The sequence below is a fragment of the Chroicocephalus ridibundus genome, chromosome 10 (genome assembly GCF_963924245.1).
Source record: "Chroicocephalus ridibundus chromosome 10, bChrRid1.1, whole genome shotgun sequence".
Taxonomy (NCBI): Eukaryota; Metazoa; Chordata; class Aves; order Charadriiformes; family Laridae; genus Chroicocephalus; species Chroicocephalus ridibundus.
Genome location: NC_086293.1, coordinates 17,031,777 through 17,055,472, shown reverse-complemented (window position 1 = coordinate 17,055,472; position 23,696 = coordinate 17,031,777). Strand labels below are relative to the sequence as shown.

Genomic DNA, 23,696 nt, shown 5'->3' with positions numbered 1-23,696 from the left:
AGCAATCCTTCTCCTGTTTTTTTTGCTCTTCTTTTACACTGAGGACTGTGGGTCACTTCCCAGCGAGTGCAGGAACCCGCTCAGACGGCAGCGGGTGAGTCAGCCGAGGATCTGCCCCTCCGGGCTGGGGAGCGATGCCGGAGGGGCTCTGCTCCAACCGCTGCTGAGGTGTAAGCGGAGAGAAGGTGGGCAAGGGCAGGTTTGCAAAGGCATCCCTGTGCAAACAGGAGAGACGCAGGCAGAGGGGAAAACAAGCCCTTTCACAGGGTTTGGGCTTGGTTATTTTTATTTTTAAAATATGAAATAGGAGGCTTGAACAAAGAGCTGAAAGTGAGTGGATAAAAGAACCATGTGGTGCCTGAAGAGCTGTGTGTGCAGAACAAGTGAATGAATTCAGGGTTTGCCATTGGTCTTCTAAAGATGCAACTTCAGGGTTTAAGAGGGGTTTTTCCAGTTAAAAAAAAGAAGCTGTTTTCAATAGCTGCCTATGGTTTCAGAAGGGAAATGACAGGGAAAGGTCCCGGGAGGAGTCTCTGAAGAGTGGTAACCACTTTGGTGGAACTATCTTTATAAAGAGAGGATAAAATAAGTACATTCTAGGCTGAAAAAGATGTCATAGAAATAGTTCCGGTAACATCCAGTAAATGCTTTGCTCCTGCATAAAAGCTCTAGGCAGTGCTGTTACATACATGGAAAGGAAAGATGCTGCAAATCCTATGGACGCAACCCCAATGTTTCTTAGTGTCTTACACTGTGAAGAAGTTAAGGCCAAGCACAGGAGACTTAACAGTAATAATATTCCTCCCTTTACCCTTTGGAGGGAGTGTATTCTCTGCTAGCGTTCAATGTCACCGCAGCAAAGCTTAAAGCAAGATCTGCACTGGAAAACTTCATTATAAGGTTTTAGGAAGATGAAAAATAAATTCCACAGCAAACGTTGGGGCTCACTGGTGTTCTGAGACGTCTTTATGCAAAATCTGCTGCCAGTTCAAATTAACATCTCGCGTAACCAGCCCTGGAATGAGAAGTGATCGCCTGAGTGATGAATAAGCCCCAGTTTGTGTCCTTGCTCGTGCCCTGCCCCGCGGCTAATCCTCCCTCCTTCAGCACAGCTCCTCAAAAGCTTATGGGAAAGGTGTCAAATCATGGCTCATAAGGTTTAAGCAGGAAACAAAAGTATTTTATCATAGCTTAAGTGTCACTAGTGCCTGCTAGAAGCTTGCGTGTGTAGTACGTTTGGCGCCTGTGTCCTTCTGCAGGATGGAGATGGACTCTCACCTCTCCTGGCGGAGTCCGGCTCCGAGCCCTGGAATTAGCTTTGTCCGGGGGACACTGTGTCCATGCCGTCCCAGTGCAGGGCACAACGCTAACAGCCGTTACTCGGTTGCGTCTGGATTAAACTGGGGTATTTGTGCGGTGATGAGTGCTATGGCATTCCCCTGCGTGTTCAGGTACTTGAGCTCTCCAGCAGAGAAAATCGTGCTTAATAATCTGAGGTTTGGGAATATATATATGCAAAATGTAAGTAATGGAAACAAATAAGTATATTTGCGGCACTTAAAATCCCATGAGGCCAGGCAGCGATATCTGCTGCTGCGAAGGGCCATCCCCCTCTTTCTGAGGTGCGCCCCTCCTGAACTGCCGCAGGCGCTGTTGGTGTAAGGACGTTTTCTCCACCCCACGGGCCAAAATTTTTAAAAGGCTCTTTAGTGCCTGAGTGTGGAGGCAGGTCCCTGAGTGGGATCTTCAGTGTGACCAAGGAGGGAGGGGAGGTCACACAGCTTTCTCAAGACATTTCTAGGCGTCCCAGTGGGTGCTGCTCTCTCTGCACGGAAGCACCTAAAAGCTTTGAACATCTGCCCAGTGAGCCTGCCCAGGCCGAGGGGCTGCTGCAGACGGCACAGTTGTTGTTTCTGCTGGTTTATGAGTGGGCTGCTGGAGGGGAAGGGAGCACGGTGCCCGGGGAGGGTGGGCGACCCAGCCAGGGAGGCAGCGGTGGGCGGTGGAAGCCAAAGCACAAGGGCGGGAGGAGTGGGAATGAGTTGGCCAAGGGAACTTGATGCCATGCCCTCGCCTGCTAAGTCACAACTCTTCTCTTGCCGCCCAGCTCGATGTTGCGGGTCGTTGGGGTGTGGGATGTTCCCAGGGCAGCGGGGGCTCCAGAGCCCGGCTCCTGGAGCCATCTCTGCACCAGGCAGCATTCCGGGAAGCTCCCTGCCCAACAGGCTTTACGTCTTATCTTCCAGTGCAAGTGTCGGCGATGCTGGGGAATACCAGCTCACTGTAATTAAGACACAGCGCGTCTCGTTCAGCAGGTTGTTATTCCCAAGTGTTGCTTCTGCTGAGCTCTGCGGGGACCTTTCCCTTGAGCCAGACCCGAAGGGTGGAAATATGTTCTCAGAAATGCATGCCAGTGCGGGTGATTTTCCAGGCGGTGACTGTCTCTGTGCAAAGCCTGAGCATCCCTGTGTGTCCCCAGGCCGGGGACGAGGGAAAAGCCTGTACACGGGTCCTCACTGGAGGCCCATGCTGGAAAAGGCAGGGAGGTGGTGAGGGAGCTGTGTCCTGGCTGCGTTTTTGTCACCACTGCAGGGAGGACAAGGCTACCCGTGCAGACCAGGCAGCACAGCTCATAACTCCTGGGCCTCGGGAGATCAGAGGTGGCTGCACGCTCCTACCTTGCAGGCAGGTAACAGCGGCTGCCCTGGGCGTTTTCTGCTGCAGCGCATCTGTCCCGGGGCCAGCCAGCAAAATACAAGTCTGTGCAGACTTCCCTGGATCAGAGTTTGTCATTTTTGTTATCATTTTTTTCAGCCTGGGCTTGGCTTGAAGTAGCTCAACCTAATAGCAACGTTTACCTGGGGGGTGCTTCCAACTCAGTCCCGGGATGTGCAGTGGCTGCTGCAGGGTAGGAAAGTTTTTGGCAGAAAACTCATGGAGTAGGTGATGCTGGTGTGTTTGGTACCCGTACGCTCGGGGCCCATCGCTGGTGGCCTCTTGGCTGTGTGCTGTGGGCTCTGCTCTGCTGCCGGGTCGAGCACGGGCTTGGAGCGTGTGAGCCCTTGCAGAGACAGGGACTCCAGAGTCTGCAAAGTCTGAGCTCCAGAATGAAGAGAAAAAAAAAAAATAAAAAAAATCAAGTGAACCACAGTTTGGTTCTGCAGTGGCTCAGAAACAGAAGCTGGGGAAGAGACAATCTTCATCTTGTTTTTAATATTTTGGATATCGCAAACTGTTGCGTTTTTAGCAGCTTAATGAAGTTTTAGTGTTTAAAATGTATTTTTAAATTTTAGGTAACAACTTAATAAATCCCCACTGGTACTTAAGGCACCTTCTAAACAGGGTTCAGCAAAGCTGCTCAGTGCTACTGAGCAGGAACTGGCCCGGCGCTTTGAAGGCGGGAAGTGTTAAAGAAGCACCGTGTTGGCTTTGGTGCGATGAGAGAAAGCCCAGCGAGACACTTGCTGGCCTCAGGAGGTCCCCACCTCATGCAGTGACGAGGAATCATTGAAAATTAAAGGAAAGCCCACTACTTATTAACATAGGGTCTTTACTGAAATTTCCCCAAAGCTCTTAATAGGCAAGAAACACATCTTAATAAGCAAGACGTACAAAATAAATCCGTACAACTTCAATTGCTGGTCTATAACTCAGGAACGGGCAATCTCGCTTTTAACAGGTCTGCTGTACAGCTGGATTGTCAGCCACTGAACATATTAGTTTATAATTAAAATGCTGGCAGTTCCTTATAATTATAGGCACTGCTACAATATCATTCACCACGGTAATTGTTTGGCTTTCTGAAGGAGGAGCATGACTAATTATTTTTCTTTGCGATTTTCAAATAAAATATTTTTGGTCATCGTGTCAGTCTGCCAGAGGAGGACCGTACCGTGCTGGTGCCACGCAGGCAAAGCTGCTTCCAGAGAGGAATGTTTTGGGGTGAGGTTTTCAGCCACCCAGGCTGACGGCGCAGTAGGATGTGACATGGTGAGCGCTGGGGTTGTTCTCTCCCCTCGGCTGCTGGAAAGCCAGGGTGGCTGTGCTGATGGCGGGGAGGTGGTAATGCTGTCTGAGAGCTCGGTTCCAGTCTTATGTGAAGTCCTACCTCTCCATCTCCTATTTTGCTGGAGAAAAAAAAAAAGCGCCATCAATACAGGAGCTTTTTTTATCCCATTTGGTGCTTTGCCTAAATGACCGGTAGCAGAACTGCACGCTAACTTTGGTGGCCAGATCCTGGCACACAAAGCCCTGGAGAGCACGTCCAGGCTGGGGAAGGGGCTGCCATGGGAGGTCGTGTCCAGGAGATGCTGCTTGGCTGCGTGACAGCTTGTCCCATGGCCACAAGGACCAGGGGCAATGGCACAATGGCCAGCGAAGGAAAGTCAATCAGACAGTAAAGAATAAAAATTTCCCAACAGGAATGGTTGAGTGTTGGAACCAGGGTCCAGAGAGGCTGTGGGACCTCTGTCTCTGGGGTCCCTCAGATACTCGGGTCCAGGCACTGAACAATCTCACCTAAATCTGAAGCTGGCCCTGCTCTGGGCAGGAGGTTGGGCTAGAGACCTCCAAAGACCCTTTGCAGCCTAAATCATTGAATGATCCAGTTCAGGTACTTTACCTTTACCTGTGAGCTAAGAAAAGGTAGAGAGGAGCAGGTCACCTGGCGTGCAGGAGGGGACAGGAGGGACGTGCAGCATCTGCGCAGTGCGCCCAGGCACGCCGGGTCCTTTGCATGCACACCAGGAGCTACTCCGCTATGGAGCCCCAGGGACAGACACCTCAGAGCCACTCAGTGCCTTTCTGGCTTGAGCACACCGTCCAAGGAGCTTTACAGCATTTTAGCGAACGGCCACAACCCGCTCCTGTGGCTGGGAATTGCTGCTGGAATTAATGAGCAGGAGGAGGACCGGGTGCTGAACCCGTCCCCCGGCAGCTGGCGCGGCTAATAGGAGGCACAGCAACAGGCAGGTAGCAATTTGGAGATAACACAACCGGGAATCTTTCTTGTCTCATTTGCACTGATGTATCCATGTAATCAGTTCATTTTGATCGGTTACTATTATTTCTCGGTGAAATTGCTGCTCTCTGCTCCCTGTGCCCGGTCTCTTCCCCCACCGCTCCCCTGAGAGATGAGTAATTGTAAAGCAAACACGCGGAGGAAGTCTGACAATGGGTAATAACGGGACAATGCGAAATAGCAAGGTAGCTGAAATTTCCAGTGCTTTCCCAAGTGTCAAGACCAATTAATAACGAGTATTTACTCCTCCGCTGTGGCTCTGTGTGTGTCTCGCTGGCGGAGGTGTGGCAGTGGGAGAAGCGGAGGGGCTCTGGTCTGGCTCGATGGAGAAGCCGTGGTAGCAATGGGTGGTGAGGCTTTGAGCCACAGCCAAAAAAAATGGGAGCCACTGTGATGCGTGTGTTGATTCAATCAGTTTGTTTCCCAAAGTGCTTCTGTACAGTATACCCGTCAGTCTGTAAGGTTTCCAGTTGCAGGGATGTGTGTGTGTGCATGTGTACGTGCACGCACATGTGTGTATACGTGCTCGTAGAGAGGCTAAAGGTCTGGTCCTGGAGAATGGGTATAAGGCAGGGACAATCAGCTCATAATAAATTTTCCTTGATTTTCCTTTCTTTTTTTCCTATTTCAGCTTTTCTAAGAAAATAAATCCACTGTCTCGCACCTCTTATGTGGTCGCTCCCCACAGGCAAGGCGGTGTTTTAATACTATGGCCTGTCTTTGAGCACTCTGCCCTGTGGATTTGTTATATTTTAGCTGTTTCTCCCTATGGAGCTGTGTCCCGCAGTTTCTTTTTGCCCACAGCCAAGCTCGGTCTGCAGCTGGCTGCATGCAGGTTACAAGGTTTTTGAAGTCCTCCGCTTGCTACTTGCATTAGCAGGAGAAAGTAAATATTCCCACTGCTCTTTAGCAATTCGCATCCTCAGGCGCTGTTAATGGCATAAACCATCAATCAGTTGGCAGCAGGCTACAGTGGGAATTGGCACACTTGAAAAACCCATGACATCGGATTAAAAAGCATCCACAGGCCAAGTAAACACTGGCGAAGCCCAAGCCTGGGGGAGCGGGGAGCGGGCAGCTCCGGACCGACCCTGCTGCCGTGCCGGGCGAGCCGTGTCCCCGCGGTCCCTCGCTGCGGTGCCAAGGCTGGGCTTGCACGACACAGCCGTTCTGCTGGTCCCACAGCCAAAACTCTGCTGAAGTGCTTTTGTTTTCCTTAGGGTTTTCCCTCAAACCACACTGTGATGTTTTTGTTCTTTCTCACTTTTTTATTTGAGTGGTTTTGCAACCTCCCTGCGTCGTTTTCAGCACAGTCTCTTACCCGGAGCTCGGGACCAGTGTTGTTTCCTCCTTAAGGAAGGAGGAAGTTGCTTCATCCTTAAGTTTCCTCCTTCCTTAAGACTCGCCACCACTCTGTCCCCAAAGAGAAGTGCTCGTTGGGTGCTGGCTGCAGCCCTTACACGATATCTAGTGATTCAGCACCATGTGAGAGGCCCGAAAGACGGCTGAATTGTTTTGTTTTATTGCATATTACTTTATTTGGTGTAGGGCGGTATAGGCATACCGGTGTTAGCCGATGCGCTCGTAGGAGCTGGGTTTATTCCTATGAAGCTTAGGGAATGTCTCTATCTGCATCTTGAGGGACGCTGCAGGGGAACACAAATCCCCTTTTTACATCTCTCTACATTGAGTAAATGTGCTGGCTATTTGCTGTATTGGAGCGAGGAGATTACACAAGGGTTTTTGCTCATGTGCCTTGAGATCCTTCACCATTGTTTGGTGCGCTCAGTGAAGCAGATGGCAGGTTTGGGTTGGGCAGTGAGGAGGAGAAAGGGAGAGAACTTAAGCACAAGTTAAATACAAATATAATCTGCCTATTCAAAGAGGGATTTGCTGTGTCTTGCAGCATCCTCCTGAATGAGTAGTACTGAAAAGTCAAACCCAAACACACCCCGAATACAGCGCTCTGCTCCCCCAGCTCTCCAGCACAGCCTTTACGCCCAGGCAGGTCCTGGAGAGCGCTGCCCGTGTCCCCGTGCCCCCTCGCTGCCACCCTCAGTCCCACAGACACAAGCAAAAGGGACCCACGGGCATTGCCAGAGCCCACTCAGTGTACAGGAAGAAATCTTCCCTTGGCTTTGGTGGATTTTATGGGGCCAGGAAAGGTTGATCCTGGGGATTTTGTTCGCTCCATCAATGTACCAAAGAGCGCTGGGAAGAACTTGCTTTTATATATGAGATATGGAGTGAGTATGTGCCCCTGACAGGATGAGCCCCGAGATGCAGAAGTTGTCTCATTCTTTCAGAGTTACATACCAGCAAATAGTTTTGATGCTCACATTTTATTTGACCGAGGCACAGATCTCCCAGGGAAGGCTTCTGTCGTCGGGACCATCAGTTTGCCTTCAATCACTTCTCAAGTCACCTCAATAAAATGTCACGCTGGTATGTCGGAAGGGCAGAGATCTCACACAGCTCTACAAGCTTTGAAAAATAACCAGCACATATCAGCCAGCCTGGGGAAAATCTCCGGCACAACCTGCCTCCTGACACTGGGGCGTTTGTGGATGTGTAGGCAGGCAGTGGATGCTTCTGCCGTGGGAGATGTTCCCGCTGCAGTTTTGGACCTTGCTGGGTACTGGGGACAGTAATGCCACGGATGGCAGGTGTGGTGACCCCAGTGCTCCATGGCCCTTCCCGTCTCCAGAACTCACAATAACAGAGCAAAGCAGAATTGATACAAAAGCTTTCTGTAAGTTCACGCAGAATGAGTGAAAAGATACCGATGCTAACAGGCACTGAGAAAATAAAAGAAATCAAGACTATTCCTTTTCCCCAGCTTTCCTTTCAGATAAGTTAAAACATCTCCATCTCCAAATTTCCACCACATCCTAAAAGTTTCCTGAGTGTAACCAGGAGAAGCTACTCTGGGCAGCGGTGGTTGTTTTCACGTGTTGTGTCTAAACTTGTCTCTTGTGCTTGGTAATCAACCAGAGGCTTTTGGTTTCAGCTTTGAACCTTAGTGGTGTTTGGGAGTTTTTTTCAGCAACAATACAGCGCTTTAGGGAAAGTATTTTGTCTGGAATAGGAGCTAATGCATGGGGATTTTGGTGCAGCAAGTTCAATGTAAAGATGAATTTCACTTAGGTTCATATAAGGAGATTTAGGTGCAGTAACGCTTTATGTAAGAGCCATTGGAAAGGTGGCTGTGGACAACTTGCCCTGCCAACTCATAAATTATATGTTGTTGTTTGTTCCAAAAGGGCTACTAGTGGGGCCTGTTTGTTACATGCAGTGCATGCTGTTATTTCCAGCATGTACTTACGATGAAACAGCTTTTTGTTGAGAAGAGCACGATCCTTTCCTCCTTGGTGATAAATCATCACTTTAAATTCTCTCAGTGGTGACTTTTCCATTGCAAGCAAACTGGCAAAGCATAAAAAAGGTTGTTTAGTTGGTTTGGTTTTTATTTTTCCTTAATGTGAGAGCAATTTAAAAATGCATGGGTCTGGGCTGTTGACTATTTTAGGAATTCTCACGCCGTATAATGCTTTTAGCAAACTTTTGCCAAGTTTCTCACCGTGATGCTGTGAATTCTGAGCATCCTGGTATTGAATGATCCTGAAACATCTCTCGCCTTGGCCTCTGGCTGCTGGGACTGGGTGTGCTGGAGGCAGGACCGGGGCGTGCTTGACCCCTGCTGCAAGCGCTGCCAGGCTCCACTCTCCCTGCCCTTCCGTGGGAGAAGCAGCTAGCAGGGTTTGGTGTCTGCATTTTGACATCAGTAGGAAAACTAAGTATTGGTTACCATCAGCGACACTGAAAACCAAGCACGGGGCTGGGGGTGAGCAGAGAAAACCCTCTGTGGCTTTTAACCATTCCAGACGCCGGTGGGGCTGTCCATTGGAAAATTGAAACCTAATTTCCATTGAAACCTAAATTTACAAAAAAAGGTTTAAAAAGGATGCAGACAAATTGACCATGAGCCAGCAATGTGCTCTTGTGGCCAAGGCGGCCAACGGTGTCCTGGGTACATTAAAAGGAGTGTGGCCAGCAGGTTGAGGGAGGTCATCCTGCCCCTCTGCTCTGCCCTGGTGAGGCCACATCTGGATACTGTGTCCAGTGCTGGGCTCGCCAGTTCAAGAAGGACAGGGAACTGCTGGAAAGAGTCCAGTGAAGGGCTACAAAGATGATCAAGGGAACAGAGCCACCTCTCTTATGAGGAAAGGTTGAGAGACCTGGGTCTGTTTATCCTGGAGAAGGGAAGACTAGAGAGAGGATCTCATCACAGAACGGCAGGGCTTGGAAGGGGCCTCTGGAGATCACCTAGTCCAACCCCCTGCCAGAGCAGGGTCACCCAGAGCAGGTTGCTCTAGGTCCAGGCGGGTTTGGAATGTCTCCAGAGAGAGAGATGCTTACCAGTATCTAAAGGGTGGGTGTCAAGAGGATGGGGCCAGACGCTTTTCAGTGGTGCCCAGTGACAGGACAAGGGGTGATGGGCACAAACTGGAACATGGGAAATTCCAACTGAACACATGGAGAAACTTCTTTACTTCGAGGCTGCCCGAGCCCTGGCCCCGGCTGCCCGTGCAGGCTGTGGAGTCTCCTTCTCCGGAGATATTCAACACCCGCCCGGACGGATCCTGTCCAGCCTGCTCTGGGTGACCCTGCTGTGCCGGGGGGGCTGGAGGAGATGATCTCCAGAGGTCCCGTCCGACGCCTGTGGCCGTGTCACTCCAGCCGGGGACGCGCTGGGAACGGGGCCGGCAGCGGCGCGCGGCCTCTGCTGCCCCCCGCCGGCCGGACCGGGAGCCGCCCGCCCCAGCCCCGGCACGCGGCGGGGTGCGTGGCTCGGGGCGGGTCCGCGCGCGGGATGCCGGGGGTGTGCGGGGGGAAGGACGGTGGGTTAAACACGCCGGAGCGCGGGGTCTCTGCAGGTAGTTTTGTGCCGATGGAAATGAGGGAATTTGGTATTTAGTGCCTTTAGCGTGAAGGAAATAGCGCCGAACTCTTCCGGGGGCTGGTGCCGGCCGGCGAGCGGTGAATCGTTGCGGGTGGGGGTTTCGGAGCTGTGGTGAGCACGCAGGGCCAAACCCTCGGGTGGTGAAAGCCAGCACACCGCCTCGCCGGCAGCCCCAGCGTGCCCGGGAGCTGGGGTAGTTTGTGTAATCCAAGCATGTGGCCACACACGAAAGCTACACAAAACACAGACGTAACAGATGTAGAAAAACAAGTTTGCTTCAGAACGCCTTCCTCGTGGGTCCCTCAGTTAATACCAGCTCCTGCCATTCAGCCAGCAATGCCAGCAGCGGCTGCCCAACACAACCAGCTCGGCTTCTAGCAAGGACACACCTGGAGCTCCTCCTGTGAAACAAGCCCTCTATCATTTCACCCTGCATAGCGGCCCCTCATCCTTCCCTCCAAGACTCGCTAACCTGGACAAAAACCACGGCATACTGTGTCCCTGTCATTAGGATTACTCTTGAACACCTGGGAAGCTCCTCCACATGAGGATGCTGAGCCCAGTCGGTGGGAACGTGCTGGATCCCAGCCCTGGCATCCCAATCCCCGAGTGCCTTCGGCATGTCACGGAGCAGCCTCACGCAGCCAGGCTGTGCCCGCTCCCCCTGAGCAGGTGAATGCCACCAGGCCACGGTGAACATCGGGGGGGGGTCCGCAGGCAGGCTGGGGCGTGCACCCCACTCAGGACGCTCTGCTCCCCGCCTGGCTTTACCTCCCAGCTGCTGTGGTACACGGGGGCAGGAACAACCTTTTTGTTCTGCCTGTGCACAGCGCCTAGCAACAGGTGGGCCCTGCGCTACAGGTAGCGCTTCTAGGGACTTCTGCAACACAGATAATCATGCTTATTGAAATAGACTTGGGAAACGAAGGCTGAGGTAACCCAAGAACACGTTTGACAATCAGGATGAAGCATGAAAAGGTAGAGCGCTTCTCCGTTGCTAACTTGCTTCCCTGGGTTCTGTTGTGTATCTATATTTAAGTGGTTCATACACTAGTATAGTATTTCCCTAATGCACGTATTCTAGAAAATAAAAATCACAGGTTCCCAGAGCAAAACTAACAGTACTTGCCTGTATTTCTGAATTCCTTTTTTCTAAGTTTTTTTTTTTTTCAACTCACAAAAAAAGGAGAACCACCTGAGACTTTGAGACTTGAGTAAAGAAGTAGGAGAAAGGATGGTAAAAGTCAGCTGTGACAGCTGGAAAACTTACACAAGTATCTAAAATAATTAACAATTTCTGTGTCATAAGTCTTTGTGCAGGTAAGCAGCTTTATAGCAGGACAGCTTTCCGAGCAAGGACAAAACAGTGACTATCATGTGTGCCTTGGAAATAGGACACAAATAAAACTTCAACAGAAGAACAAAGGGAATACAGGTATCTATTTCCAGCATAAACAGAGCGGATTTGAACTTAGAATTTAGGGATTAATAACAGAGCAGGTTAAACGTTGCCTGGTATTAGAGTTTCATTTGGGTTTGTTTCTCTCTTGGTACAAATCTAATGTTCCAAGAGGATGGAGGAAAAATAGAGCAGAGATTTCGGATGTCCCACTGAGGCTGGATTTGCAATTAATTGATGTAGCTTTTTTGGGGGGGGGGGGGGGGGTTGCTCTCCAAGGCAGTACGGTGACATCACCCTCTTGCTGTCACATTGCGCTAGGGCAACTTCCTTGTCCAGGGCAGTAATTGCTTTTCAAGACTGCATCACTGTTATTCAAGCTAGAATATACTCCTTACTTCGCTGTGCGTTTCTATTGCTTCTCTACCGTACAACTTTTGTTTCTGCGTATTATTCCTTCGCAGAGAGGACAGACTTGTAGCCTAGCATGTTTCTGGTCAGGGTCTCTACAGAGCAGCACAAGTTCTGAGATAAGATACTTGAGTGAGCCAAGTAATTTCCAAAAAACTGTGTAAAACAATGAATGGAAAAATGTGAGGTTTTCATAACAATGCTGTTACAGAGACCATTTGTAGCTGGTAAATGTCATCTACCTCTGTACCAAAATACAATCCAGGTAGCTCATGGAGGGCCTTTCCAGCACAAAAAATGTTAATAAGCTTTAAGAGTCTTGAGACTTTGTCATTTATGATCTTCATAATTCATACATTCATGAAAGTGACTCCTCCTTGATTTGGCAATAATTTAGTATTGCTGCTTTACAAAATATTTTACTATTCACTGTTGTTAGGAGGGGAAAAAACACAGAACTGTAAATACATTTTGACAGTGTATTTGTCATATTAAATCCCTTTTGTTTGCTTACCACCTCCCCCCCATCTGCAAAATTTGTAGCGCACCAGCAGCGCTGCGTGTCTACACAGGCTCTACCAGGCAAACCTGAGCTTCCCCTGTGTTCTGAGCTGACCAGCTGTGAACCAGAAGACTTTTGACAGGTTATTAGTCCAGGGCTGCACTGAGCTATTGAAGTTGTATGACTTCTCGTTCAGCTGGCTTGCCTTTAGCAAACTTGGAATGTGAGCAAAACAAGCTCAGATACGTCTGCTCAGCCCAACGCACAGAGATCCACAGCCACTGAGAGCGGGAATTATATGGCATTTAGATTACAGAAGTCAAAAGTCACAATCCTGGAAATCCCCCTCAGCTGTCACCTAGTTTGAGGCGGCGGCTCTATTCTGTATAACATCGTTATTTTACTTCAACCGTGTACGCTTACGACTCAATCTGAGCAAGATCCAAAATGTGTTCCTTTACACAAACCAGTGGAAGGCTTGATTTAACAGGTGTTTTTAGAGCATGGCTAACAGGTAGTGACATGACCTACTACTGCCCTTGTTCCTTCCTCCCTGCCTTACAAAAGCCTAGAGCATACTCAATTCTCTTCTCTTGTTGGGAAGGTTGAAACCTGGATTTCCTACCTCCCAACAGACTGCTCGGACTGCAGAATGATCCAGGTGGATAGATTCCATTCCCCCTATTAATATTAAAAGTATCTGAAATTCTTTAATGTTATGATTGCCGCTCTACTGCTTTGGTTTGTTATCATGAGGAAGGAAGGGTTCCACCATTTATTTCAGGAACTATAATGTATTTCATAATACTCAATTGACAGATAAAATCCAGAAGCAGATTATAAATGCTATCAGGATTAGACTCCTGGTTCTACAAGAACAAAGCTTTTAAATTGCACTTTTAAACATGTAACTTTTGATGTGGTTGCACAGAACACAGCACACCGAGGTTCAGATCGCTGCAGTTCTTTGCATCACCTTAAGGAAAAAAATAAAGCTAGTACAGTATGATTTTTGTTGTTTTACACCCTTTGACAAGCACTAATTAATTTGTTTTATATGAAACTAGCAAGTTCTAGTCTATTCGCAGATAAGTTCTAAAATGGCAGCTATTTTGAAAAATTATTATCCTACTTTAGCTCATTTTTGGGTCCCATCTGGACAAGGGTATGGAAACTGGGACTCATGCAAAAATGCACTGTGCTCAGTCCAATGTCAAGTAAGTAAAGAAGCACTTACTATTAGGCTCAATGCCTACCAGAAATAGGAAACTCTTTGTAAACACCTTTTATTGACAATGTTTGGCAAACACCTTAGTTCACAAGTACTGTGCAGAAGTTTCATCCAAATAACCAAAATATATTTCTTGTCACAAATTACAAGGTTCGTGGATTAACGCAAAGTGCCTGTCTGCACAGATCTGCAACTGCTTTCCCCTGAAGCATAAGCAAAACAAGTATTTTTGTATAAAAATTCACAGAAGCAGTAGAAAACTATTTTTCAGCTTTGTCTTTCTTACTGTCGGTTTCAACACAAAGTGAAGACACTCAGACCTTCTTCAATAGTCCAGTCAGTATTCATCTACTGTTTGGTCTCTGTTTCCATCTGAGTTTCTTGAGATTCTTCAGCTTCTGAAAGTTTTTCATCATCTAAAATTCAATATTATCATTAGTCAAACATGCTTGGTTATACAGACTGTATTGCAGAACTGTGTCCCACTTAAATATATGTTGATTGCCTTAAATGTGTAGTTGAGTATCTCATTATACAAAATGTTATGTTCAAACAAAAAAAAAATAACCTTCAAAGTTTTTAAGGCTGTTATCTGTAACAGTTATTACAGGAAACATGGGGTAAATCCTATAGTATCAATTTAAGCAAACACTACTGGATTGCTTCAAATTATATGCCTTCTCTTTGCCTATTAGTGGTTTATTTCAAACTGAAGCTGTGCCTTACACTAAAATGTTACTTCCTTCACAAAATTCTAGAAGCTGAAAGGTAATCTGTACATTCCTGTGAAAATGTATTTTAGAGACTAATACTTAAGCAAGTGTTAGTAACAATATAATAACAATAACCTTCTGCTAGAGTCCACCCAGGATTAACAGTTCATTCTGCTTAAGAAGATCTAGACGGCCTTAAGAGAATGAAAGTCTGCTCTTACAGCCATCTATGTATGTTAATCAGGTCATGCTCAAAGGCTATACCAATTATTTCATCTTGGAAAGACATAGCAAAAATCCAGCAAATAATATTTAGAACAATATTATCCATATTGGAGCATGAAAAGTAAGCACTGATTTGAAAATATTACGTATTTGTATAACAAAAGATGAGTATGACTAAATTCCTGAATTTAGCTCATGTATGACAGTTTTAGCCTCTGCTCTGTTACAGACTCGCTATCTGAGAAGTAAGTCATTTAGCTTTCCTGTATTCCAGTTTCTTTTTAGTAAAGCCGCAAACGATACCATGATGGCAGTGACATGTTCAAAACTACTAAAACAGGAATTATACAAATGAGTTTGGAAATTATGCACAAGAATATTTCTCTGTAAAAAAACACTTTTTCTGTTTAAAAAAAAACAAACAACACCTCAAATTGCTGTTCTCCATCCCCTCATTTTAAAGAAGTCTGCTGCCTACAGATGAATCTGAAGTTATTCAGGAAATTACATGGAGGCTAGCTTGTAGAATCCAAAAATTCTGAGCAGTCTCAGGCTCTAGACTACTAGTGGGAAAAACAATGCTGCTGATGCAAGAGGTCACCAACCTCAATTGCACAAAGCCAGGCCACGGCTGGAAGCTGTGATTCCTTTTGATCCGCTGAAACCCAACCCAGTTATATATTACCTAAGAACACCACTTACTTTCCAGGGTTTGCTGAAGCTCATGGATGGTGCTCAGCAGAACGTGAAACTGCTTTCTTCTCAGCTCCAACTGGAAGGATAAAATATATAGTTTAGCAAACAGAGAGCATGTACAGCCAAAAAACCCATAGCAGATTCTCCATTAATTATGTTCCTAATAAATAATGTAACAATCTCTGTTAAAAACCTACCTTATCCTCAACATTTTCTTTAATGTGAGAAAGATGTTGCAGTTCTTTTCCCAAAGCTTCTAGCTGTCTGAAAAGAAACCGTCATAGTATTTTTAAAAAGTTCTGTTGAATTCTTGAAAAACAGATTTGAACTAAGTGGAGGAAAAAGAACCATTAAATAAACAGCATAGGTAAAAAAAGCATAACAAATGAAATGACAGAGACATAAATATTAAACTATCATGTCAGAAACTTGTAATTTACTTGGACTTTACAGAAAACAAGGCCTCCAAGCTTGAATACAGTTGTACATTGGGCATTTGGACTGTAACAATTCAGTCCTGACATAAACATGTTATTTGCTTGACTGTACAATTAAAGTTAAAGAAGTAGGTTACATTAAACACCCATGGCATTTTTACAGGCTTCACCACTTCACAGATTTCTTTATGTTGACATGAGTAGATTAAATAAAAACATAGCATCACCATAGAGAACATATTTGATAAACCTACACACCCAACACACAAACACAACAATTCCCAGACACAACAGTTGACCAAGCGCAGTCAAGTACCTTATCTCTGACAGTGGCCTGACCAGAGTGAGTACTGGATAACATGTAGATTTTACTGTAGCCATATGTAGTATAATACACATTTTTGATGTACCTACATGATATAGCTTATGCCCCAGCACACAGAATTTACCACTGTGACCCATAAAAATACTCATTTCCTTCTCAAATGCCATTTTTACTTTAATTGCTAGCCTCTGGCATTAAGAGATAAAGGAAATATGCAACACCCATAATCTTCGTTATTATTCATATCCTTTTGAAATATATCAGCTTTCAACACCTCTTCAGGATTTTTCTGCAAGCATTTGTTTGTTTTGTGTTCTCACTTGGATCCACCATGGACAACCACAATCCTTTTTGAGGTAGGGCAAAGAGTAACAGGTACCATAATGTATACTAGCTTTCCAATGAGGATAGTCTTACACTCAAACTTCCAGTTGGCCCTTCTACTTTTCCTCCAATGCCTACCATAATTTATGCTCCGTGTAATAAGAACAATCTGTTTCTTTCAAGGTGAAGTGGACCGAGGCTGACCATCCCTGACTTATTGGCAGGCAGAGCCATACAGGGGTCAGCAAGGGAAGAGGTGGCATTTTTTCCCTGAAGCACCGACAGCTGCTGCAACTAGTCTGGGCAGGGAACCACAAGAAGGCCTCCAGTCCTAAGTAACTCATGATGGCTGGGAAAAAGGTCTGGTTTAGTGCTACTTGAGGGTGTTGTCTTTTTTTGAGCCAGTATGCTTGGTACCTTGTAGGGAATGCCTGGAAGAGGGCTGGGTGTGACATTATCCCTTCCTATAACGGAAACAGGCTAACAGCTTATAGGGTCATTCATACAGTGATTTCTCTAGCATTTGGGTTCTAGTTCCTGAAAGATTTCTATTAGGACAAATCTTGCTATTTATACCGTGCTGTCGGGTATAAGCATGCTGTGAGAAGACACACAATTTTTTTCTAGTAACATCCAAGCTCCATCTGGAATTTTACTACTTTTACTTTCCGCTCCAGAGAATCTTTGCCTAGCCTTCTCATTTTTGTATCTCCTTTTCTAAGACTCAGTGCCTTTTCTTGGTCCTTTTAGCAGTTCTGATACTGCATCTAATTACACTGTGGGCACTGCCATTTAGTAGTTCAGCTCCTGTCACTTCCTGAATTGGCTCCTGTGCATTACTTGTCACTAAGCTGATAACAGCTTCTCTTCTTTTGTGCTATATGACTAGCTGTTCTAAGAAACACTACCTTAAAAGCATAAAGAAAGTATTTTTCTGAACTTTGTCCTATTGTGCCATATGAGCTGCAAAAGCTATAAATGTAACTCTCGCAATAAACCATGACATTTTTCCTCACAAGAGGTTTTCTCAAGTGTTTTTAGTTATTAAGAGTTAAATGAAATGTGTGACATTGTTAGTGAGCCTTCCTCCATTCTGATTTAAGGGCGGTCCTTGATTCATAGTACGATTTTCTATATACTTTACTCAAACTGGAGAGAAAGGAAGCCTTGTAATTAAAACATTGGATGAAAACTTCATCTAGTTCCTCTATTTAAAGTCTGCTCTTTTGGGGAGGTCAGTTAAAGCTAAAATACCTATGGACCAAGCTCCTTTTAAAAATGTTCCATTCTGTTACTATGTGCTATTTCCCCATCTGTAAAATGGGGGAATCATACTCTGCTATAGTTCAAATCTGTGTCTTTGACTACAGATACAACGGAGTAAGGACAAAAGGGCATACACTGTAGCCATTCTTCCAGTGGATGAACACACTGGTATTTCCAACTGTAATAAAAAATTGTTTAAGAAAAGAAAAAATGCCAAATCTACTAGCTGTAACTTACCACCATTTCTATCTTTGCTCAAGAAAGTTACGCTTGGGTGTGTTAAGCAAAATTAGAACAATCCCTCCAAACCTGAACAATCTGGCATCCTCTAAGAGAAGAAGTATTATCACTTAGTTATTTCCATTCTTAATCAATTGACTTATCTCAAAAACTTCACTTTTGGTAACTGTCTTTATGAAACCTCACTTGATAAACGGCACATGCTGACTAACGAAGTAAGAAGTAGACAAGCCTCATGAGAATTGCTTGTAATAATCAAAGTTGTGGTAATGAAATCAAGGCACAAAAAAACCAACATACAAGAAAGAAAAGTGTGAAATATTCTCAGTGGCTTACTGCTATAAAAATGCTATTAGTAGGGTAATAATATAATCCAAAATCTCCCTTTTGCTATAAAAGACCATGGAATGTGAAAAGACAGACTCTCTTTGCAATTCCACTTAAAGTGGGCAACAGGATAAGTGCAAGCTGTGCTTCAATGAGAACAGTAACCCCACACTGCATCTTTAATCAGGTGAAAAAGAACAAACTCAAAGATGCAATGAGTCCTGGAATGTTTCTGTGGCTTGATAGGAGTTGAAAATATTATCTCCCCACAACTGCCCAAAAAGCACAGATAGTAATCCAAATCCAACAATGACACAAACAATACTGTAAGTTCCACATAAGACGAGTTGGACAACAGGTAGGTCTAACCTGCATGCCAGGACAGGTTATACTGTGGTATTCAACGTAGTAATTTATAACCGGGCATGCAGGAACAACTACCACAAGGAAAACACACAAAAAACCCCTAAAAGCTTTCTCTCCTGCTACCTTAACTTGCTTGGGTGTTATGTATTTTGTGTGACTACTGAATCCCTTGCTGGCACACTTTACAGCAGTTCCCCACTGTCTCTCTGTTCTGAGAAACTCATTCCTGGTAAACTGACATTAGGTGTGTGTTTATGTCTGAGTTCACTTATTCACCCTAACAATGGAAAAATTTCAAATACAAAACGATTAGCAATGCTTCTGAACCCTACAGATGGAGATTAATTAAAGAAAGCTGATAAGAGCACAATTTTAAAATGAAACCCAAGTTTTTCTTGTGTCCAAAGAAATTATATGAAAGTGAGGAAAGGTCAAACTGAAACCAAGGAAATGTCAAATCTGGTGAATTCCAGCTTCCTGGCTTATTATAAATTAATGTAGTCTCATACTTACTTCAGTGTTTCATGTCTGTCTGGATGGTGTTGTATGACTTTGGCCAATGCATCATATTCTGAAAGAAATGTAAATAGCCTAAATAATTCTGAAAGTATTGATTCAAGACCCAAAAATCAGCTACCATAGAATGGTGCAGATTCTTTCTCCTTCTTGAAAAACTGTTTTAATGTTTTTGAAATGTGTACATAACATCTTACATATATTAAAAAGTACATGCAAATATCCATATATAAAAATGTATATAATTTATACCACGCTATAACATTTCAAAGTAGATGATTACATTGAAAGAGATTTTAAATAAACTTCAGATATGATTGTAGGACATTATCTACTCAAACTTACCTAGTGCTAGCGATTCGTAAAGGATAAGGCCAGAAAATACAACCTTTAGATAGCTCTGCACTGCTGCACATTTGGTCTTTTGTGTACGATTCATAAGCACTGGTTTTAGATACAATCTAATGTATATGTACAGAAAATGGTGCTAATAAGATGTTATGCATAAACATTAAAGTTTTTTTAGAAAAAAAGTATAAAATGCTGCATGAGAAACAACAGGATTTCTTTTTTAAACTGTATTACATATTAAGAACAATATTATGGTTATATAGGCAACTAACGTAGCCTGATAACTTCCTGATAGTAAGATTGTATATGTACCAACTACCTCATTCACATGGAAAAAATCTGTGCTGCAGGCTCAGGGCAGAACATATCAAAAAGCAAACACTTCAAACCTAGGTTTGTGAAGACATAAGAAGTCTACATTCCTACTGGTTAAGGTTCTTTTAATTTCCACTTAAGTCTAAAATTATCCACGAAATTGATCAGTTGTATTTAAAACCTTTTATCTGTTATACCTTTAAACATTTTCTTTTTGCATTTCATTTATCAAGAAAAAACAAATTCTTGCTTCTCCTCGATCGCTAATGTTTTGATAAGACAGTATTACAGGGAAGTGCTTTAAGTTTCAATTGAAATTATCAGCGCATACTTTTAAGAGTAGGGAAAAAATACACCTCTCATAACCGGTAATCAGTAAGGACAGACACAGGGTTGTTGGGTGTGTAACTGGCACCACCGTCTCTGTGTATGCCAGAACATTACCTTCGCTTAAGAGCTGAAGGAATACACTTGCATAATCTGCAGTGCTGGGTGTAAGTCTATTCAACTCTTGTTTTGCCATTAATAACGTGCTTTAGTTCTTCTCAAGTCACATGAACTGTGATAGGATGCTTTGGGGATTTTTTCTTCGGCCTGAAAACATCTCTCTGAACTACTGTTTTAGGTTTTCCTGATGTTGTGTGTCATTAAGATCTACTGGTTGAATCCTGCCTGCCTCATCCACCAAAAACTTTCAGTAGTGGGTGTGGAACCCACCAAACTAAATATAATATTCATGATGCCAGTATATTTCCCTTGCACTTTCAAACATTTGCAATCTATTTTCTGATACAATGTATGTTAAAAGACAATAAAATAATGAAACCAACCAGTGTAAATACAGATATTGCTCCTTACCCTGGCGATTTTTTCGAATCCTTTTTGCTTGCAGGATTTGTTTTTTGCATTCAGAAATCTTCTCATGTGCTGCAGCTATACTATTTTCTTTAAAAAAAAAAAAAAAAGAAGAGATATACAGAGTTATATTGAAATCTAACAATACATGTAAACAAGCCACTCTGATAAACTATAAAAAGATAGAGAGCTGTTTGTGACATGGTGGCCTGCTAGCTCCATCATCTTCAATAGGTTAAAAAAGCTTTTATTTGCATGTGTTTTATATACCGCTAAGATGTTTGCAGCATCTGTATGAGTGCTATCTAGTAAAAAGAGAAAAACAAGAAACCACTCATCATGTGTATATATTATGTTCAGCAGAACTGGCTCAAGTTTGTTCATAAGAGAAACTGACAAACAGAAAACAGTAATATTTTCTCATCTTTACCTATATCCTTATAGATCTTTTCATAATTTTCCATTTCTCTCAGATTCATATCATACACCAGAAGAGTTTTTCCCATTGAAAATTCACACTGCGATAAAGTACTCAGCATTCGTTGGTACTGGCTGTAACTGCAAAGAGACAAGATATTTATTCCTAAGCAGCATAAAAATACCCCCTACCTTTGCAAAACAAGAAAACAAAGCCTCATGTAGCATAAGGAACAGTTAAATAACAATTATTAAAGAAATAAAATATTTCAAAGATTCAATGTACGATTTTTTGAAAGTGCAGTTAGAAACATTGCACCCATTAATTCTACCATGCCCTTAAAGGTGCAAAGTGAGTATTGAAGCACTGGGCAGGTTGGTCCATGGCTTATAAAATTCCCAGCTAGGGCTGGCTCTGTGACCACCGAGATTCATATTGTAATGCTGCAGTGCTATCGTGTCCTCCGGGAATTTATATCCAGCACCCCACAGCGGAACACCATGCTGTTGCTCATCCCTTACTATTTTAGCCTGTTTATTTAATAAAAAAAAAAAAAAAAAGAGAAACAGAACCACAGCAGCAGAAATACCAGCAGTATTACCCTTCCCTAACAGAACAAATGCAGAACTACCAACTAAAATATTCAAGTCGTGATCCTGTTATAATAGCAGGACTCCCAGACGGATCACGCAGCAGCACGACAATCCTGAGGGCACTGGAGCTGCGCGGGCGGATTTCAGCCTGCAGCCTTCAGGAATTTCCGACCCCTCTGTAGTCCTCAGCTAGTCCTCAATTTCTCTGTAGCCCCCATCTCTAATGCCAGTGCTCGGCGTTTGTGCTGGAAACGCCACAGAGCCATACTGAAAAGCAGATGTATACATTTTAACACGAGTTGTTTCAAAACAGATCAAGCCCAGTTTTCCACTGAAATGCAAGCTAATCAGTTCCAAGAGTTAAAAAACAAAAAACAAAACAGAAAACAAATACCCTTCCTCTTGAGATCCGGAATTACACCACTTAATGAAACTCTTCACCAACAAATTGATCCGCCTGTCGTCACCAGCACCATCGCCATCGATCAGAAGTCGCTTGCGGATAACTTCATCTGAGGAAAAAACTCCCGTTTAATGGCAGCCGCATCCCAGGGCCGAGCGCGGGTCGCACCCCAGGCTTTCAGGGAGCCATTCCCAAGGCTGAACCGGGAGGATCCGTTAAAAAGGAGGCGGCCCCGGGGCTGAGGGACCCTGGGGCCCGGGCGGAAAGGCCTGGGGGCGGGGGGCGCCCAAGGCCCGGGCGTGCCCCGGCATGACGGGCCCGGGAGCGGGACTGCGGGGTCGGGGCCAGGATGGAGGCCCGTCTGCGGGGTGAGAGGCCGGGGGACGGGCTCGGAGGGAGGCCTGAGGCCGGGGCGCGGGGAGCTCTTCCTCGGAGAGCAGGGGCGGGAGGCGAGGCGGGCCCGGCGCTGAAGGGAGCCGAGCCGGGCCGGGCAGGGGGTCGCGGAGCGGGGCGGCGGGCGCGGGGAGGGAGGGAGGAAGGAAGGAGGGAGGTCTCACCGTCGGTCACGGCCCCCATGGCGGTGAGTGCCGGAGCCGGCGGGGCGGCGGCAGCAGCGAGTGAGGTCAGCTTCCCACAATGCAGCCGGCGAGAGCGGCGGCCATGGAGGGGGAGGCGGCGGCGGCGGCGGCTGGGGCCTGAGCCGGCTGGCGGCGGACTCGCGGCCCGGCGGCGGCGGCTGCTGCGGCGGGGAGGGCCGGCGGGCGAGGCCTGCTCCCCGCGTGGAACCGGCCCCCTGGCGAGGGGCGGCCCCGCCAGGTGAGGGGCCGACGGGGGAGGGAAGCGGCGGTCCCCGCGCCCGCAGCCAGGCTCCACCTCCCCGCCACCGCGCCCCCGGCCCCGCCGCCCCCTGCCCGGGCCGCCCCGCCATGCCCCCGGCACATGCTCCCTCTCCCTCGACGCGCCGCGGCGGGAAGGTCGCCGGGCAGGGGTTGCACCTTGGCCGCCCTCCCGCCTCCGAGCGTTCTCCCGGGGCCGCCGTCGCCACCACCTTCGGTGGCCCCATCCTCCCCTCAGAGGGCTCATCCCTGCAACGGTGGCGGTGATGGTGCAGGGGAACAGGTGGATGGGTCCCACCATGGTGGCCATGGCACCCTGAGGGCTGGGACCCGCCGCGGTGGCTGGAGGCTGGTGGTGGCCAGGGAGCACTGGCCCTGTGGTGATGGCTCCTTGGTGAGGGTGCGGAGGACGTGCCCATGGCGCAGGCGTGAGGGAGCAGGCATGGCCTCCCCTGGGCTGCCATTGGGCTCATCCCTGCTCGGTGCTGGGTGGACGAGCAGCAAGGCCCGGGGTGTGCAAAAAATCCTTATTCTGATACGTTTCCTGGGGAGTTTGGCTATCACGAGTGGATAGGAACAAAATTTGTTTCTTCCTACCCTGCAAAACTAAGCTGGCACTGGAAAAAAGGACTAGAGGTGTCTGGAGAAAAGAGATATTAAGGTGTTACCGATACCAAGTGTTGAGTTATAGGCTTTTGGTCCACAGACTTTGACACTTGGGCAGTGCTAAAGCTGGCAATGTTATTGTAGTACATGGCATGGTGCGTGAGACATATGTCCAGAGCCAGACACCCTCATAATTCCCTCTTCATTGTGGTTTGGACACTTAAGTAGCTTGTTTCGCTCAGCGCTTTGCATTGGCAATTTTAGGGTCGTGGAGAAAATCAGGGTAAGAACAAAGTAGGTGTGTGCTGTAATCTGTGCTTTCCTGGTTTTAGAGCTGTGAGTGATTAGGCGGTGCTTT

General features: G+C 46.2%; 2 protein-coding genes across 5 annotated transcripts in view; one reads left to right on the top strand and one right to left on the bottom strand.

The window, feature by feature from the left end:
• Positions 1 to 13,564: 13,564 nt before the first annotated feature.
• On the bottom strand, positions 13,565 to 22,793 carry THOC7 (THO complex subunit 7). Its single transcript, XM_063347724.1, has 8 exons — positions 22,454 to 22,793; positions 21,888 to 22,005; positions 20,913 to 21,040; positions 20,486 to 20,572; positions 18,959 to 19,016; positions 15,358 to 15,424; positions 15,167 to 15,236; positions 13,565 to 13,942 (listed from the first exon to the last, which is right to left on the bottom strand). The coding sequence occupies exons 1-8, from the start codon at positions 22,470 to 22,472 to the stop codon at positions 13,875 to 13,877; spliced, it is 615 nt and encodes a 204-aa protein (XP_063203794.1). The 5' UTR covers positions 22,473 to 22,793; the 3' UTR covers positions 13,565 to 13,874.
• The window catches only part of ATXN7 (ataxin 7), an 88,828-nt gene continuing 87,145 nt past the window's right edge, over positions 22,014 to 23,696 (top strand). For 3 of the 4 annotated variants that reach the window (XM_063347721.1, XM_063347716.1, XM_063347720.1), the window contains exon 1: positions 22,577 to 22,712. The gene's annotated coding sequence lies outside the window, so the exon portion shown is untranslated. Of the gene's footprint in view, positions 22,265 to 22,576; positions 22,713 to 23,696 lie in introns of those variants that run through there. The other variant, XM_063347717.1, reaches the window with a different exon arrangement.